Here is an 18,150-nt window from a genome sequence, read left to right as displayed (position 1 = left end):
TACAGATATTAACAGCCATATTGGTTTAGAAACATTAAACTTTTTCATTTGCACAGGGGTAATACACTGTATTATATAAGGTCTTACCTATGTGAGTTTGATTACAGAAACTAATAATAAAAAAAAGGAATCTGTATCATATAGGACAAAATAAATATGACCTCCTCGATGTCTAATAAGCACTTGCATATAGATCCCATATGAGCTTTATCCCTCTACAAAGGACAGCCCCAGAAGAAAATCCAAGGGTAAGCAGAAACTGCCTGCTGCCCTGAAGTGGGCTGTTATGGAGCCTGCACCCTGCTGCCAGTGCCTGGGGCTCATGCAAACCCTCAACCCGGCGCTTCACGCATTGGGCAGCCCATTGCAGGAGGGCGTGCGGTCCTCGTAGCAGAGGACAATGTCCATGCTCACAGTCATTAATGGACACAGGCTGGAGGGGCCAAGCAAGGGGGAGGGGTACTCAAACAAGGCAGGACTTGTCTCTATCTGAGAGAAGGCACGAGGGAAACACAAGACTGTTACGCTCCTTGGGCCTCCTCCTCTGGAGCACTCTGACCCAAACACAACATGATGCGCCTGGGCAGAACTGAGAGCTTGAGGTCCGTCTTGAGGCACACACAGATGAAGATGCACGCTGCAGCCCTCACTATGAGACGCCAGAGGAGCACACGCTCACCGGCAGCTGTGCGAACACACGCACGCTCCTCCAGACTGCAGCACAGCCTGGCTTGCTTGCGTTACAGCTAGAAATCCACGGATGTAGTCACTTACATATACTTATACTGAAGTACATGCTAACCTATGCACATATGCTGCTGTATGTGTATACACACACCAATACACTTGTCAAATAAGAATATCGGTACCCACATGAATGTGAAATGGCAATATAAGTACACTTCTAAATATACACATATCACAGATATGTATCACATATATATATTATGTATGCATATGTAAATATAGCAAGGGAGGTAATTATATGCATAATATACATGTGCACATAAACATCCATATGTGCACATATATGTATATGAAAAGGCATATTAAAAAGTATAATCATGCATATATAAAGAGAGCAAAACAAGTAAGAGGCAGAGACTGTGCATATACGTATTTACAATTCAACTTACTTTTATTCAATTCAACTAACATTAAAAGTCTCTGCCATGGGCTCAGGAGATAGCTCAGTGCCTTAAGTACCTGCCTGGCAAGTGCAAGGTTCCAAGTTCGATCCCCAGTACTACGAAAAAAAAGTCTCTGCCACACCATGGCTCTTCGTTAGGCCACGGGGCACAGCTGGACAAGCACCGCCAGCCTCCAGGAGTGCACTGTGCAGAAGGGAGACCCGCTCAAAACTGGTTTTACAATGGTTTAGCAGCTCTACGTGGAGGATTGGTCAGTAACACACTTGAGCCATGCAGCTGGGTTCAGGTCCAGCTCCACCACTTGGAAGCTGGGTCAGCAAATTTACAAGTAAACTGCAGGATCTTTAGCACTGAATTAAATATGTATGAGAATGCCTCCTTCACAGGGTGGTGTTTTCAAATTATACAACAAGTGAAAGCCCTTACACTCCCTGGCACCCAGAAAACATTCAATAAAAGGAAGCTGTCATTATGAGAAATACTATTGTTGTTATTGTGATCGAGAACATAAGGCTCTTCGGTGACACAAGGGACAGCAAGGTCCATCTACCTTGGAATGTCGCAGAAGCCGCTCTGTAGAGGTGGTGGTGTAGAGTTGGCTCTCTTAGGAACAGGAGTTTGTCAGAACAAATGCGAGGAAGGGAATACGTTCCAACAGTGGCAAAGAGTTTCAAGCTGTATGGCGTTGCACAACTGTAGCAACAGCTACGCAGGAGGCTGAGGCAGGAGAACTGCTTGAACCCACGAATTTAAGATCAACCTGAGTAGCATAGCAAGACCACATCGCTCATTAATTAATTAAAAGAAAATTCAGGGGCTGGGGAGATGGCTCAGTGGAATAAGCACTTCCCTGGCAAGCTCAAGGGCCTGAGTTCAATCCCTGGTTCCGCCAAAAAAAAAAAAAAAAAAAAAAGAGAATTTGTTCAAAAGCCCCAAGTCACAGTATTTTCCAGCATGTTCAGGGAACTGGCAGTAGATCCATATAACCTGAGCAAGGGCTCAGGGTTCAAGAGAAGCCAGAGCCAGAGGCAGAAAAGGCACCAAAAAGCCTTCAACAATCAAACAACAAAATCAGATTTGCCTCTCAGAAATGTAGGTAAAATTAACTGAAACAATTTTATCTTTCTGGGGTCACCTCTGTGGTGGTCAGTCATCACAAATGCCACTGCCCCAAATAAAGGACCACGGTTATTCACAAGATCCTTCCTCTGCCCACAGGTCTTCAAAAGCCCTTTGTTTGTTTTAGTTTTCCTAACTAATTGGCTTATTTTTCCACACTGATTTACATGCTCCAGAAGGTTTTCTTTATCACTAATCCTTTCTAGAATGATTTTTAAATACTCATCTTCTAAGCCACAAGGAGAATCTTAAGTGGCCACTTTCTAGCACTTGTGATAGCCACACAGCAATCATCCACCCTCAAGCACGCAGAGAGCAACGGCAGCTTCGCAGGTCAGGATGCAGGGAGGTGGGGGTGGGGTGGAGCCAAGGCGGAGGGGTTAGCACCGCTCCTGGGAGCAAATTATCACCCAGGACAAAAGCACTGAGTAAACAACAGCCCACAGGAGCAGCAAGAGAGACAAGGAGGGTCACCCAAAAAGAGAAAAGCGAACATCTATTATAGTATAAAAAGGCCATAAAGAAATACATTATAGCAAAAATTCAGCACGTGTTTGAAGGGTTAATATTGCGTTAAAGGGGAGAAAATCTTTCCCTTTTTTGGAATCTGTCCTTTTATGGAAGGTAAGTTAGTGACCAAGGAGGTTCTTGGGGGGTGAAGTTTGAGACAGTCACCACCACTGTTGGCCTATGTCCAGATCAATTTGTTCACTCGTCAGCCTACTAGCCAATTTTATTAATGCTCTTTGTTCAGTAGGTCTCGAAGACCCAGAATACCAGGCTCTGGAGCTGCAGAGCCGAATCAACCTCTGCTCTCTGTCCTCATTCTGTAGCTAAACTGCTAGCAGACCGAGGAAACAAGTTGACATCATAGAACCAAGTATGGCTTCCAACCAGGAATGACTCAGGAGGGCAGGGAGAGAGCTCGCTGCTGTCAGGGACCCTGACTTGTGCCAGCAACTGCCCGAGCTGCGCCTTAGATATGCCCCTCATTTCATCTTTCTAACACTCCTTTGATAAAATCAGCAGGCATGAGCAATTCCTGCTCCCAATTTTCACTGCCCCATCTCAGAGAAAACAGAAGCAGTAGGTGGGAAAGTATCTTTAGACAAAAAAAAAGAAAGAAAGAAAGAAAGAAAGAAAGAAAGAAAGAAAGAAAGAAAGAAAGAAAGAAAGCAAGCAAGCAAGCAAGCAAGCAAGCTAAAATTCCAAGTTTCAAATACCTTCCCTTTAGACACTGCCTTCCTTCTCAGAGGTGTCTTTGGATCTGATTTCAGATTTTCATAAAACAAACACTGCTTTCTCTGTCTAGTTCACTTCTCCTTTAGGTTAACCCAGCAATGCCCCCCAGGTGCCCATGTATTCATCCTGCCATGGCCTGTTTCATAAACCTATTAACACATTGCGTGTGCATGTGGGTTGGTGTGTGCTCAAATGCCAGTGTGTTCAGTTCAGGCCCAAAGCAGGAGCCTGGGCATCCCACAGGCGCCACCAGTGCATCCAATCCAAGTTCTAGACACTGATGTTCAAGCGTGTTCTATCGCTGCTGCAGAACCACGTTCTTGTATTGCAGTCACTGCCTCCTGGGGGTGCTGAGCACCAGCAGCATTTTGCTTGTTTTAAATTGTCACACACACACACACACACACACACACACAAAAAAAAAAAAAAACACCAGAAAACCAGATAGTCATATCAGCCCATAATGTGAGACACCAACTTTATATGTCAACTGAGACATTCAAAGCATGATTGAAGAAAAGTTAAAGCAAACATGAAAAATAGCAGCACCTTTACCAACCTCCCTTTCTCTCCCAGATAATGGTTTTTTCCTCACAAAGTCAAATCAAGCAATACATTATTTACTGAGCACCTATTATGTGACAAGTACTACATAACCTATTGGATTCATAGTACTTTTTTCACTGTCTCTTCTTTCAAATATTTAATGTCATGGCAGAATGCTTTAGCTGTTTATTGTTTGAGCAGTTGTTACTAGCAGTGTCTTCAGAAATTTAATGTTTTGTTGGCTACTGCAAACTTTCTGGGAGGTTTTTTTTTAATTTTGTTTTGTTTTGTTTTATTCCCTCTATTGTTTACTATCTAAATCATTCCTTTTCTTTTCCTACTCTCTGATTTTTAGGGAGAGGAAAAAAAAAATCTAGCATCTGGGGTCTGAGACCACTTGAAGCCTCTGAGCTGGGCCTGCTAATGACCGCCCAGAGATAACCCAAATTGCTGATTTAGCAAAGCCCATTCTTGACCTTGACACAAGACAAGACAGGCAAAGGGGAAGGACTGGGGGGGCTTAGTGAAAGAAAAAGGATCATAGAAGAGCTTAGATCTCGCCAAGCCCCCCTCCCCCATTCAGCAAACACCTGGCTGAGTTGGAAAACATGACCGGTCCAACCTTCCTATTGGCACCAATTGAAGCTGTCAGCTCTTGCTTGTCACTGGTTGCACTGGGAGGCCCCAGGCAACTACAAGAGCCCTAATTAGGGAGAAATGACACTTCTACAAGTGACCTGCCAGGACCTTTGGCAAACCATTTAACATCATTAGTTAACATTTTTTAAAAAGTGTGAATGTAAATGAACAGCCCGGGCTTTCAATGGAGCTTGTCGGTGGCATCCCACCCCCCTCCTTACTCTTTCTCTTTTACATGAATAGTTCACTTGTTTTCCTAGAATTGGAGCCAGGCACTAAGGAAGAAGGAGGAAGAGAACCAGTCCTCTGAGGGGAGAGACATGTTAAGGCATAAACAAGCCCAGAACTGCGGAGAGACCATCTCTTTCCGCTTTATATGGGCCCAAACAGAAACACTGTCCCAGAACCACCAAATAAGAGTGGGAGAGAGTGTGTATATGCCACAGGCTACCCTGACACCAGGTCCCACTCCTGGGACTATAGGAGCTCTCTCTCTCTCTCTCATCTCATTTATGTCTGTCTCTAAGATAGTATCTCTTTCACATGTCTTCCCGCTTGTTGGCCTTCTGAACAAGCAAGCTGTACCCCCACAGGCCCTCTAAAAAAAGGACTGAAGTTCAACGAGTCATGGTTTCAGGTGCTCGTCAGATACTTACACAAAGTAGTGGATTTCCTACCTGCAGCAGTTACTTCCCACTTTGAATCACACTTCAATTTGTTCTTCGCTTTACACCCACAGAATCCGTACACGCCGACACTCTCCATCTGTAGGAGGGGAAAAGAGTTCCACTGTGAACATGTCACTTCGCCTGTTTCTGCATTGCTCTTCAATGGCACACTCTTTCTGGTTGACAGTCTGATGAGGCAGCCTGGGGCAGAAGATGGGCAGAGTGGAGGGGGCAGGAGGGCAGCCAGGAGCCGGGTTCCTGGGAGCTTTTGCATTTGCCACCTACTCATTGTATGGCCTTGGACAGGGTGCTTAGCCCTGAGTCTCAGATGTGTTCAATAGAGATAATGCCTTACTCCGTTAAGTAAGAAGGAAGTAGACAGAAATGTCATGAACACTAGAAAGTGTCCTGAGAATGAGGAGTGAGGGCCAGAGAAGGGCGGCCCAAACCAAGAAGCCATACTCGGTTCTTGGGGGTCATTTATCGTGGAGAGATGGCACTGAGTCTGTCCTCTTGAATCCCAAGGCATGTTGGACAAAGCCACCCTGCCCATCCCAGGTCCCTCCTTACTCATTTTCTCCACTTCTGCTTCTGCTCAAAATCGCTGTAATAGGACAAAGCCAAATGCACGTAAGCAAAACAAATTCTTTCACCTCCTGGTTATTTCAGCTACATAGCTGTTTTGCTGGGCCCTAAACAACACAGGACTAAAATAGGTCTTGTCTACCTCGGATTTCCAGAAGTCCTACAGTTGGTGATGAGTACACAGCAGACGCACAATAAATGTCTACGGAGCTGCAATGCAGGGACTGAGCTTCCGGATGTGTGCTTCGAGCAGCGGGCATATGCTTCACCCAGGCAGGACAGCCCCTCGATCCGGAGAGCTTTATTTGTGGGTCTGGATTAAAGACAAGTAAAATCAAGCCGGCTGTGCCTGGTGGGAAACGCCTGTAACTAACTGTGAGAGGGAAGCAAAAGAAAACAACCTTCGTTTGGGGCAGAGAAAGAGGGAAAATACTGCCAACCGTCCTTAATAACACTAAATGGAGAAAGGGAAAACCGCTCATCACGATGGAGCGTTTAGTGCTTTTAAGCTAAATACCTCAGCATATTAAGCAAATAGAGAAAAGCCAGCTAGAAGATGTCATCAAATTGAACCACCCAGTGCTCAGAAAGCCTCTAGGAGGTGTCTGGCTTGACCCCTTTTCCCATCACGTGCCTGGGCCCAGCCTGGTTGTTTAGTATTGCAGGCTCCTCTCCAGCTGTGGAGCTTATTGAAAAGCTCTCGCTCCCTGCCTGGTTTTGGCACATTTTCTGCAGGTGCCTCCTACCGCGGCCACAATGGGCTGCTCCGGAGGTTTAGACCTGTCAACAGCTATGGGGGAGGGAGGGGCCGCAGCAGAGCGAGCACAGGCATTGTCTTCAAGGGCCAGTGACATTGTGTGCCACCAGGCGGAGGCTGCAGCGCGGGCACCTGCTAATGAGATGAGCCCTTTTCCCCACGCTCTTTCTCTCTTTAATGATTCAACTTGATCGCTCCGGTTGCTTTCTAGAAGAGGAATTGCTCTACTGATCATATAAAGAAATTGCTTGGAAACATTGCTCTGCAGCAGCTACTACTACTTCCCTGGCTGAAAATGTCACAGCAATTGAAAAGCTCTTAGTTCAGTTCAAGAACGAGGCTGCTACAGAGAACAGTCTCTGAGACAGCCCCAAGTACGCCTGTGTTCCCTGAGTTCCAAGTTTAGGGTGCGACGGGTGGGCTTTGAAGACAGACCTTCCCTTTTGTAGCATGCTATTATTTTCAATGAGATCGTGGGAAACTAACTAGGCACCTTTAAAAATAAAACAAAAAACCTCCCTCTACTCTAAAGTCAGATATATTCATTCAGAGAAAGAAAACACTTTTTTAAATCACTCAGGCCATTCTTTGCTCGGAGGCCATGAGCTCAGAAAGACACTCACGACTAGCCCAGGGGGATTTAGACAATATCCTGGTCTAGGAGGTTGGGGTGCTTAATTTAGCAAGAGGAACTGATGCTCTAATTGTTCTGGGTTTGCTGATATTTCAGACCTGTCACTTGGCGGCAGCAGTGACACACTGTGGGAACAGGGACCACACACTGGAGGAGTGTTCATCAACAGCTTTATTAAGTAGTCACTGCCACACCGACGTTGGGGGAGTAATTCACTGGGGGGGGGGGAATCACTTGGCCACGGGCATGAAGCTGCCAGCAAAGTAAACGTGAAACCTCTTAGTGACGCTTTCATTTTCCTCTGACGGGTGAAAAGTCTAAACTTCTATCTAAAAGAAGAGACAGGTTTTCTCAGTGAAATTGGTGGGATGCACCACTTGCGGAGGGGTGGGGGGTCACCCCTGGTTACCAACTGGGGAGCTAGGTTCAGGTTGCTGACTTCACCAGAATGAGTCATGGATTTATGGTTTTGTGGGGGGTTTTGTTTGTTTGTTTTCCAGGGGAGCTGATGAACTAAGGGTAATAGATGTGTCTACTGCTGTACTTTTTGAAGGCAAACACATACGCCTGCTTACCAAAAAGAGTATAGTGTGCTAAGCTAAAAAAAGACTGACTGCAATTATAAATCTGAAAAAGTTAGTTTCACAACTAAACTTTGTGAAAGGTCATAGCACAAGTTCCTTAACTGTACATAGACTTAGTGATTTTTTTTCTTAGAATTTAGGAACCTGGGATTATAGATTTTAAAATATTTTAAAATGGTCAGAATATACTGACCATTCAGTTACGGAAAATACACAATATATGTTTAAAAGGATTTTACTGTTATCTAATTGTATAACGAAGAGAAGGGGAGAGGAAATTCTTTAAGTCCATGAATTAAACTGATTCTGAAATATGAAGAATTTTAGGTTGAAAGACTTTAACTAGAAACTTCAATTTTCTTTTTGCATAAATTGAAAACCTTTGTTACTTTTGTCTGTGAGGTCATTAGACATATGATTAGATAACATGAAACTATGTAAAATATGGAACTAAATGACCCCAAAAGTTCTGCCAGGCTCTGGGTCCCTCATCTTAAAAAAAAAGAATTCATATGATGGGAAATAAGCAGGTAAATGGTGCAAGCACACAACCAGCTGTTTCCAGCAGCTGCACTATCAGACAGGCAGGCAAGACGGGAAAGCGGGGTAAGCCAAGAATAGGGGAGGCTGGACTACGACGCGGAAATGGAGCCAAGCTCACGGGAGGGCTGCTGGCCCAGGCTGTGTGTCCCATCACCAATGCCCTCAGTGAGAGTGTGCCTGGGCTACCAAACACGGTCTCCCAGTATTTCTGGAAAAGAAAGAAAGGAAGATTCAAAGAAGAGAAAAATAACCCAAATCCCTCAGTAAAGGAATGAATGTCAAAACTGCCCACAGGCACACAACTGACTTCCCCTTTGCGTCCTCTTCTGCTTTATTTGTGTGTGATGCAAGAGGTCTGACTACAACTCCAAAGTTGAGAACACAACACAGAGCTTGCCAATGTCCCTATCATGGGTGATCTCCACAGCACATTTCAGAGCACCTGACTCCACAGGGTATAAATCAGTATTCAGCTAACTAAGTCTGAACTTCATTCTACACAGGGCTCACAAACTGGTTCTATTTGTGTTTAAAAATAAAAGAATATATTTTAAAATATTGCATTATTCCTGTAGTAATGGACACCTACCCAATTAAATGTACACAAAATGATGACAGGTATGTTCCAGGGCTAATACGTTATTGGTCTGAGTGCTAACTGCACATTCTTCATAATTCAGATCTGCAAATTTACTTATGTGGTGAGACCCAGGGACTTCAACCTGAGCATTTTATTCATCTAGTAAACACTTGCGCTTATGTTTGTTACTGACACATATTTCATCCACTAAAATTTAATACACAGAATGTCAATATGCTTTATATGCCAATAAAAAGCTATCACCATATTGATGGGTAACAGGACCTGCTGAAATGTCTGCATGCAGTGTATAAGGTGCACATATATTACAGGCAGAAATATATGTCAGTCTGAACTTCTTGTTACGGTTTAGGAATTCATATAAAGATTGCTGGCTACAGGATGAGAAGCATTTTAGTATGTTAGGTCATTGCAGAATGCGCAAGGTTAACACCTTGACTGCGGTGTGTATGATGAAGTGAAACACTACTGAGGTTACCCGAGCACAGGCTGAGCTCTCGTCTCTGCAAGAAGGCTCGCTCTACTTTTTTTGTTTTCTAGAATTTTACCTGCAGTTTCCTTTCTTTCAAATGTCAGAAATCACCGAGTAGCCCAAGATGTTTTCTATATTCCTATTTTTCTCCATTTCAGGTAGATCACAGTCCTTTCTTCTGATCATATTCTTCCAGAGTTACATCTTATTTTAAAATATCCAATGGACAGGGACAGAGTTTAGCAATCAGCACAAGCACAAGTGTGACTCGTGCCCTAGAACCAGTAACAGATACTTACCGTAAGCGCAACTTAAAATTTTACAGATACATTTTGTCAAAAAGTGGTTGAGACAGAAAGGTATGAAGTGTATAATCCTCAAGTCTACATTTAGAGAGCAAAGCCAATCTATCATAAATGTAACCACAACAGGGGCCAATCAGAAGGTACAGCTGAGCCTTAATCCAGGGACACAGGCATGTGTGGGACAGATCTGACCCACCAGCCAGGGTCTCGAGTATGCCAAGAAGGGTAGTGGGGTTTTCCTCTCCCCCTGCCCTCCACCCCCAACATTAAGGCTCAAAAAAGTGTGGAGAGTCTGAGACATGTGCCTAGTAAGCCTGAGTCAAATCTAGACAGCATACACTGGGAAAAGGGAAGAGGCGCAGACACACACACACACACACACACACACACACACACACATAAACACACAGCAATAATTTTTGTTCACATATAACAAATACTATCTAGAGATAATCTACTGTGAATATAAATCACAGAGTCTTACAATTTTGAGTTCTTCATTTTGATTACATGTCCCGCTTTTGCAGATTTTAATTATCTCCCCAAAAAGGCAACTAATTTTCCAATATTAGGTTTATCAGAAGTATGTAAAAAATTAATTGAACAAATATTTTCCTTGCAAAAGTCTTTGTTAAGAACTCACCATGGCTGTATTTTCAGTAAAGCAATAAATGATGGTTCCCAGAACATTTATCCTAAAGCTTATAAGTTGTTCAACACTCATTCTATTTATTCCTAATATCATTCTTTAAAATTAAGTTGTGGTTCTAATTCTTTGTTCTTATCCTAAAAGCTACAGTCTTTGATTTTACATTCTTAAAATCAACACAGGAACTTTATACTCCTGTCAGCTTAGCTATCAAGAAAAGAGTTCAGGTCAGATCCACAAGTTAAGACAATTTGCAAGAAGCACTGGAATAGAATAATTTCACATCAAAAAGAAATCTAGTTCTAACTCCCTCAAACAGGAACTTTTGCTTTTAAAGTTCTAGAGATAAAATTTGTTAACAGGTACAGAGGTCTGAGGTTAACTGAGATGGCTCTTATCTACAAAATTCCCTGTTTTCAGATTTCCACTATCTCTATTTTCAAATCCTCATCAGGTACAAAACACCAGAGTGCAAATATTAGGCCATGAATTTTAAGTTGATTACGAGGATTATTCAGTGATATTTTAAATCAATCGGTTGCTGACAAATCAGCTCATGTCTTCCCAGGAGTCCCGCAGTAGCTGCTGTTTACCCAGCTCCTTCGTGGGGCTCTGCTAGCTCTCCAGAGGCAGGGAAACGTGTGATGCAGGGCCCCTCTGTGGCTCCCGGGCCCAGTCTCAGGACAGACACACAGAAAAAAACAGGGATCAGGGCAGGTCTCCAAACTCTACTTTTCTCCTCCACATTTATTTCAAGTGAAACTATTTTCACACAAACGTATCCTAAAACACATCATCTCTTCATCATTTCATTCTGAGTACAAATATGTTAAATCCTCTTGTATTTTTGCATTCCTAAACTGGGGCAGTCAAAACATAGTAACGCTAACTACAGCGTGGGCCTATCAATAGAAGCATCGTTAAGAATAGATGAAATGCATTTCCATGCATTTAAAAATAATATTTCAGTCTTTCATCTCGGCTAAACTTTTCTCCTTTAAGTGTTAATGGAAACATTGCTTTTCTAATAAAACATCCTGATCACTACTATTTTGTGATATCCACCTGAGACGTTAAATGCACAATCACAAAATGTAACAATTTTATTACTGCACCATCAGAATCAATCATGTATTACCCTTTGTTAGCATTCAACACTTTAGTGTATTTAAAAATTTGGTACGGAAAATTGATACCTTATTCATTCACATATATCACAGCAATTTCAGAAGCACATATGGCTCCAATAATAATAATTTACAGAGGATTGTCATATATTAAAAAAGATGCAGTTCAACTGGTATTAAGAAATTTACCTAAAATATTAAAGTAAAAAGCAATGGAAATTTACTTCTCCAAATCACAATCCTTCAGTAAATAATTCTCATTGTGTATTTGTGATTAGTGGTTAAAAAAAAATTACAGGGAAAAGAAGTTCTAACATTTTTAAACACGTGGTACATCCAAGGGCCAAGAAAGTCAGGAAGACAAAACAATAATAGCAACACTATGAAACAACAATCATCCTATACTTAGCTAATAATTAGAGAATCAAAATCCCAAAATTTTTTTTTAAATCCCAAATTTTTTTTTTAAATCCCAAATTTTTGACAACTGGATTTTTAAAGCCCCAAATAATTTTTTGAAGCTTTAAACATTACCATAATATTCATGGCCAGGCATACAGACAACCTCAGTAATAAAGCAGTCAAGCTTTTGATTTTACTAATAAGAAACAGATAATTCCTCTTAAGCAGATTAACTTAAAGTACATTTTCAGGGAAGTTAAAATCCCCTTCAATCTGGTTCTTAAGTTTAATTACGAAAGTCAAACTATTAACTCTCACTCAAGTGCAACAACAAAATGTGTAGACAACACAGGACTCCCAGGGACCAGCAGACAAACCAAATCGCTATTTGCAACAGTAACGGAGAACACATTTTTAGCCATAACTTGAAAAAACACCGAACTTGTCTTCCTAACTGAAATTCTTCATATCTTTGGATCTCTCTTTTTTTTTTTTTTTTCTTTTTTTGCTGCCTTGCATGTGGAAAATAAATTTAACATTTTTTTCAGTCACAATTCTGTATTTGCAATATTTATTTTGATACTTGTATGTTAAGAAGCACAAGTTAGAAAACCTGGCCTTTGTGGGACATTTTATGTGTATTTTTTGTTGTTGCTATTTTATTAGTCCTGTAACTCTTGCTACAAAAATACCCTTAACTTGTATTTATTTCTATAAAGTATTTAAAAATGGCAAATAGCTTGCTTACAGGCTTCCTTTTGCCACCGAGCTTTTCCTTTTCGCTTTGCTGTCGGGATAATTGCCCTACTTCCAATTTCATTCTGCCCGTGCAGACAGTGTGCGTCTATTCCCTGAAAAATACCAATTAAACTGCCAGAGTCGCATCTCCAACAGTATCTTTGGAACTTTAGTGTCAAAGGCTGTTGAACAAATGACCGGAAGGCTGAACATAAAACGGCCTTTGACAGGACACCAGTTCAAATACATCATGCCCACGGCTCTAGCTCTCTGCTTTGGAAAACAAGAGAAAAATAACACATTAGTTTTATAACTCTGTGCAAGTGTTAAAGGTTAAAACACAAGTGATAGTTTTCCTGAGGTTTGGTCTCCTCAAAGGTCACTAATATTGTTTTAAAAGTGGGGTTCTCCTTTTATTTAATTCAGTCTGGATTCCTGAACAAAACTATTTAAAAAAAGGTTTTCAAACAAATACTGCAAAATGGCTAAAAAATTCCTTTTCCTTGATTTCTTTGGTAATAACACTATTCGTTATGTTAGACAAGATAGGAAGTTTACATGAATTTGTGCTTAATCTTACAGCAGTATTGTGAAATTGAAAACATTAGTCAATGAGGAAACCAGCTCAAGAGCAATTTGTACAAGGTCACAGAGTTGAGAAGTGGAAGAGGCAGGACTTGAACCTTTGAATGTGACTCCCAGTCCCAGCATTTCCCCACCTCATTGGCCACATATATTAGCAAATCATTCCTGGATGAACGAAGCTTTAGTTGTTCTCTTTCTGACCTGATTCATGGAGAAATCTTCTGGAGTAGTGATTCTCAATCTTGGCTTCATATTAATATCACATATTGGGCTGGGGAGATGGCTCAGTGGAATAAGCGCTTCCCCGGCAAGCGCAAGGGCCTGAGTTCAATCCCCGGTTCCGCAAAAAAAAAAAGAAGAAAGAAAAAGAAACTCATACGCTAAAAAAAAAAAAAAAAAAAAAAATACCACATAGTCTAAAAACACCTGCGCATGAGGCCCACCCTCTAGAGATTCTTATTTAACAGGTCAAGGGGAGAGCCTCAGCGTTAGTATTTGCAATAGGGAAGCAGTGAAAAAAACAGATGTCTCTTTGGATTAGGATGGCATTTAGAATCTAGCAGCAGCCAAGCCCCCGGTGACTCCAAGGGGCAGCGAAGACTGAGAACCAACGATCAAGAGATTACAACCACTCACCCAGAGTCCCTTGCCCACGATCGCAATGTGAACAACTCAGCTGCTTCCTCCAGAGAGAGGACGCAGGAGCCCAGCAATAGCTAACCTGACCAAGTGCACCCTAAAAGCAGTCTCACTTTGAGAAGTGGTGGGGCGCAACAGGAAACGCGGGCAGTGGAGGCCACAAGGCCTGGGTTCAAATTCCATCTCTGCTCCTAATTAACTGTGTAACCTTGGGGCAATCATGTATTTTTAGTGGTCACTTTGCAGATTCCTTGGGACAGTGTAAGTAAGCTCCAGGCATGGGACAGTTGCAACCAAAGGGAGCTGCGGCTGTTTTGTTACTGTTGTTGCTACTCCTACTACAGTGGCAATGACTATGGCCAGCGGATATCAGTCATGAAAAAAACCCAAACAAACAAATTAAAAAACAAATCAAAACCCTTTTCTACTAGTCAAATCATTCCTTCTAGTACTTCACATTAAATGTACACCTACTTAAATTCACAATCAGAAAGTTATTGCTCTCACTTTCTAGGTGAGGAAAAAGCAGTATGTTCCTTCTATTTTGTGTCTCGTTTCTGTGACTGTATGATTAAAGGCACCTGCAGTATGTTCATTGGCTCCCTGTGAAAATGATCTTCCACGCAGATGTCGGACGCAGGAAAGAAGAATTAGCAAGCACTTGATAGCAACCCCAAAATAACATCTAAATAACCCTTCTGAACACGAAAGTCACAGCAAGCAAATTCCAATTTAAATAAAGGTGTTGGTTAGGATTAAGAAAAAAAAGAAACACAATAAATGTATTTTCCTTTATCATTCAGTTAAGAACTGTCTGACAGAGCTCAGCAATGCTTTTCTGAGGTGCAAGCAGGAGAAGGGCTAATTTCCTCTCTGAAGAATCTACAGTAGCAGGTTGGAATAGAGCTCTACCCCAAAATTTTGTCTTGCATTGGAGATACAAAGTAAAGGAGATTTAAGACGGGCAGACGCAGCTCAGGGATCCTCAACAAGGTCACCAAGAAGTGAAGGAGCCCTGTGAAGGCACACATGCCAAGCACACCCCAACACAGAGGCAGAGCTTGCCAATATGGACATTATTTTGATGGGTACAACATTTCCATGGCTCAATATAAAGGCCTCAGAAAGTACAATTCTAGTTATAGTCTTTCCGTGTACTATTACATGGAGAGGTGCACTTAATTTTTGTTGTCAAAAAGGAGTTTTCATGCTCAAAGACACTGCGAGACATGGAACAGTCAAAAGCACTCTTTTGGCTACCATGTAAAGACCTCGGGGTTAGCTGAGATTCCAGCCTCACTTCTTTTGCCCCAACTGTCTCCGGCTCATACCACAAGGCCTTCTAACCCAGGCACCGATCTACTGGACACCGACAGTCTAACACCACTTCTTTGTGAAGGAGAAGAGCCCAGACTAATCTCTGGACTTGTCCCAGGAACTTTCTACCCTCCCTGAGTTCTTCTTTGCTTTTCCTTCTCTCCCATCTAGAACTCTCCAGCTCAGCTCAGTGCTTTGAGGATTAGCTGCAAACTCAACCCCTTGCATACCCTGATGATCTGAAAGTGCCCCTTTGCACACAGTCTATGGCATGGACATACAGTCACCAATATACTAAAATAAGACATATATGGCATATGTATAAAATGTGCATATGCGTATTTTACAGCGAAAATGCCAGTGCTCCTCTGGTGGATCAACTAGTAGTCAGTTTAAGTGGGACCATCCATCTGAACTGAGCCTGCATGGCACTGGGTGTGGAAGGCCCCCCTGAGGAGTCCTGCCACTGGCAGAGAAGACGACTAAGAGGGGAAGACTGAGTGCCGGTGATTCTCCTGGAGCAGCTTGCTGGGCCGTGTTTCCAGATGTGAACTGGGCTCTTCTCAGAGAAGCTTGAGGCCTTGCTGTCACCAGGGGTGGCTGCTTCTCTCTGTGGGAGCTCAGGTCTTCACCTTGAGTGTCATTTCCCGGCTCCAGTGCCTCTGGCACAGATCTGCCACCCAGCCAGCACAGATGATCCAGCTTCCACCACTGGCCCTTGGGTCTTACAGGCAGACCACTGATACAGACTTGCATGACACTGCTGTGGGCTCTAGGCCTCCAGCTGGACTCCTGTACGACACTTCCACAGAACCCAGGGTGTTATGTTTGTGTCTGGATTTCCCCCAAAAGCCTCATGCAGTCAAATGGGGACAGGGTTTTCAGAGGTATCTAAATTTAGAGTTTGTGACTGGTCCATAGTGCAATCAATGCTGGGATTAAGGATTCTGGGATTGAGGGTGTGAGACTGTTAGATAAATCCACTGATTACATGGCCACCACCCTAGCCCCAGCAGTCTGAGTAAAAGGGACAAAAAGAAGCTTGCTTGCCTCTTTTGTTCTTGTCTTTGCTGTCTTCTGCTGCCAGGAACTATTTTCCCTCTACCAGGCCACCCTGCCTAGGAGCCAGCTGATTATGGACAGAAACCTCTACAAGGCTAAGCATTTGCCTGGCAAGCTCAAGGACCGGTGTTTGATCCCCAGTACCATATGCCTCACTGGCCCCAAGCCAGCCACTGAAGCTGGGCATGGCTCATGCCCATAATCCCAGCACTGGGGAGGCTGAGACAAGAGGATCACTAGGAGTCCAAGCTTATTTTCCTCCTTTAACTTGGGGTGCAAGATTTGTCTCAGCAATAAGAGAAAAGTATCTAAACTTGGCTGGACTCTTTGGGCCTCTAGTGCACGGACAGATCTCTTGCACTCTTCTGCATTGGACTTTTTGGGTGAATAGTATAATCCTGTAAATTATGTGCCCTGTGTTAAGTCTACTCCCTTGGAATCCCTGACTACAGCAGCTTCTAAAAGCTATGGAAATTAAGAAAAGTAGAACATTCAAGAATATTTTATTGACTCTAGATACGTCAACAATAATAGGCAATCAATAAGCCACCAGCATGCCAACTTTTCAAAAGAACTTTCACTTTAATTTACTGTATAAAGACTTTCTCTTTGTAAGTGCTAGTAGTAGACCATTAGAGTTTCAGTTCCAGGAACAGAGGAAATGAAATACTGATTGTATTCACTGCTCCTTCCCTAGTGCCATGATCGTGTTCTGGCGCATGACAGGCATTCGAGAAATATTTGTTGGTTGAATGATGGAAGTAGAATTGCATGGTATCTATGTATTGTCTTCACACTTTTTTGAGAAGAGCAACAATTAAAGGAACAACTAAATTCCTAATACTCTTCTCATTCTTTAGTCTTCTGGTAACCTTTCACTTCTTCCCTGGAGTATGTTTTATATATGCTTTCAAAGTTATACAATTCATTCATTTTAGGAAAACCAACTAATACCAAAATATAAAAACAAAGAAATAAAAGTTATTCTTGACTTCATCATCAAAAGCCAACACAACTAACACAATGAGGTACTTCCTTTCAGGCTTTATTCTGTGCATACACATATAAGCATCCCCACACCCATCTGAGATGATCCCAAAAGTCTCTGCCCTAGACTGTGGAACTTGAAGCTTTTTTTTTTCCTCGAAGCCCTTTTCTTTACTTCTCATAGCTCTTGGTTCTCCTCCTGTCCCCTAAATCTGTTCCTTCTCCAGTATTTAGGTCCTTGCTTTTTCCCTCAGCTTGTTTCAGAAGATGTGCCTGAAATTCCTCGAGACTTCTTCTACCCGCAGCCTCAATTTTACCTTTTTGCCAGGACATCAATGCTCCTCTAGCCCCACACAACTATACCGCTGTGTACCATGTCCCACTAAGACCAGATGACTCCAGTGCGTGGTGGCATACGCCCGTAATCCCAGCACTCAGAAAGCTGAGGCAGGAGCATCACAAAAACAAACAAACAACTCACTTCTTTCTTTTAATCTTTTCTTTATTTGGTACAGGGTCTCACTACACAGCTCAGACTCCATAGTGATCTGACTGTCTCAGCCTCCCCGATGCTAGCATTACAGGTATGCACTACCACACCGTTTCAGCGGCTGGCTTGGGGCACCTGGGATTCCCGGGTCTGCACAGCACACGATACCAGAGATTAAACTCATGTCACTGCACTTGCCAGGCAGGTGCTTAGAGCGCTGAGCTATCTGCCCATCCCTCCCTTACCCACTGCTGACAATGGCAGAACTCCATCTCACTCCCAACAGTTTGTGAGGCCCCATCCAATCA

General features: G+C 42.7%; 1 protein-coding gene across 2 annotated transcripts in view; it reads right to left on the bottom strand.

Annotated features, from left to right (window-relative positions):
* Nucleotides 1–18,150, bottom strand: part of Hspa12a (heat shock protein family A (Hsp70) member 12A) — a 170,848-nt gene that overhangs the window by 150,151 nt on the left and 2,547 nt on the right. For both annotated transcript variants that reach the window (XM_023709002.1, XM_023709003.1), the window contains exon 2: nucleotides 5,375–5,462. In XM_023709002.1, coding sequence (XP_023564770.1) covers nucleotides 5,375–5,462 — 88 coding nt within the window. The remainder of the gene's footprint in view (nucleotides 1–5,374; nucleotides 5,463–18,150) is intronic.

The sequence above is a fragment of the Octodon degus genome, unplaced genomic scaffold (assembly GCF_000260255.1).
Source record: "Octodon degus isolate 3935 unplaced genomic scaffold, OctDeg1.0 scaffold00010, whole genome shotgun sequence".
Classification (NCBI taxonomy): Eukaryota; Metazoa; Chordata; class Mammalia; order Rodentia; family Octodontidae; genus Octodon; species Octodon degus.
This window is presented reverse-complemented; position numbering and strand designations above follow the sequence as displayed.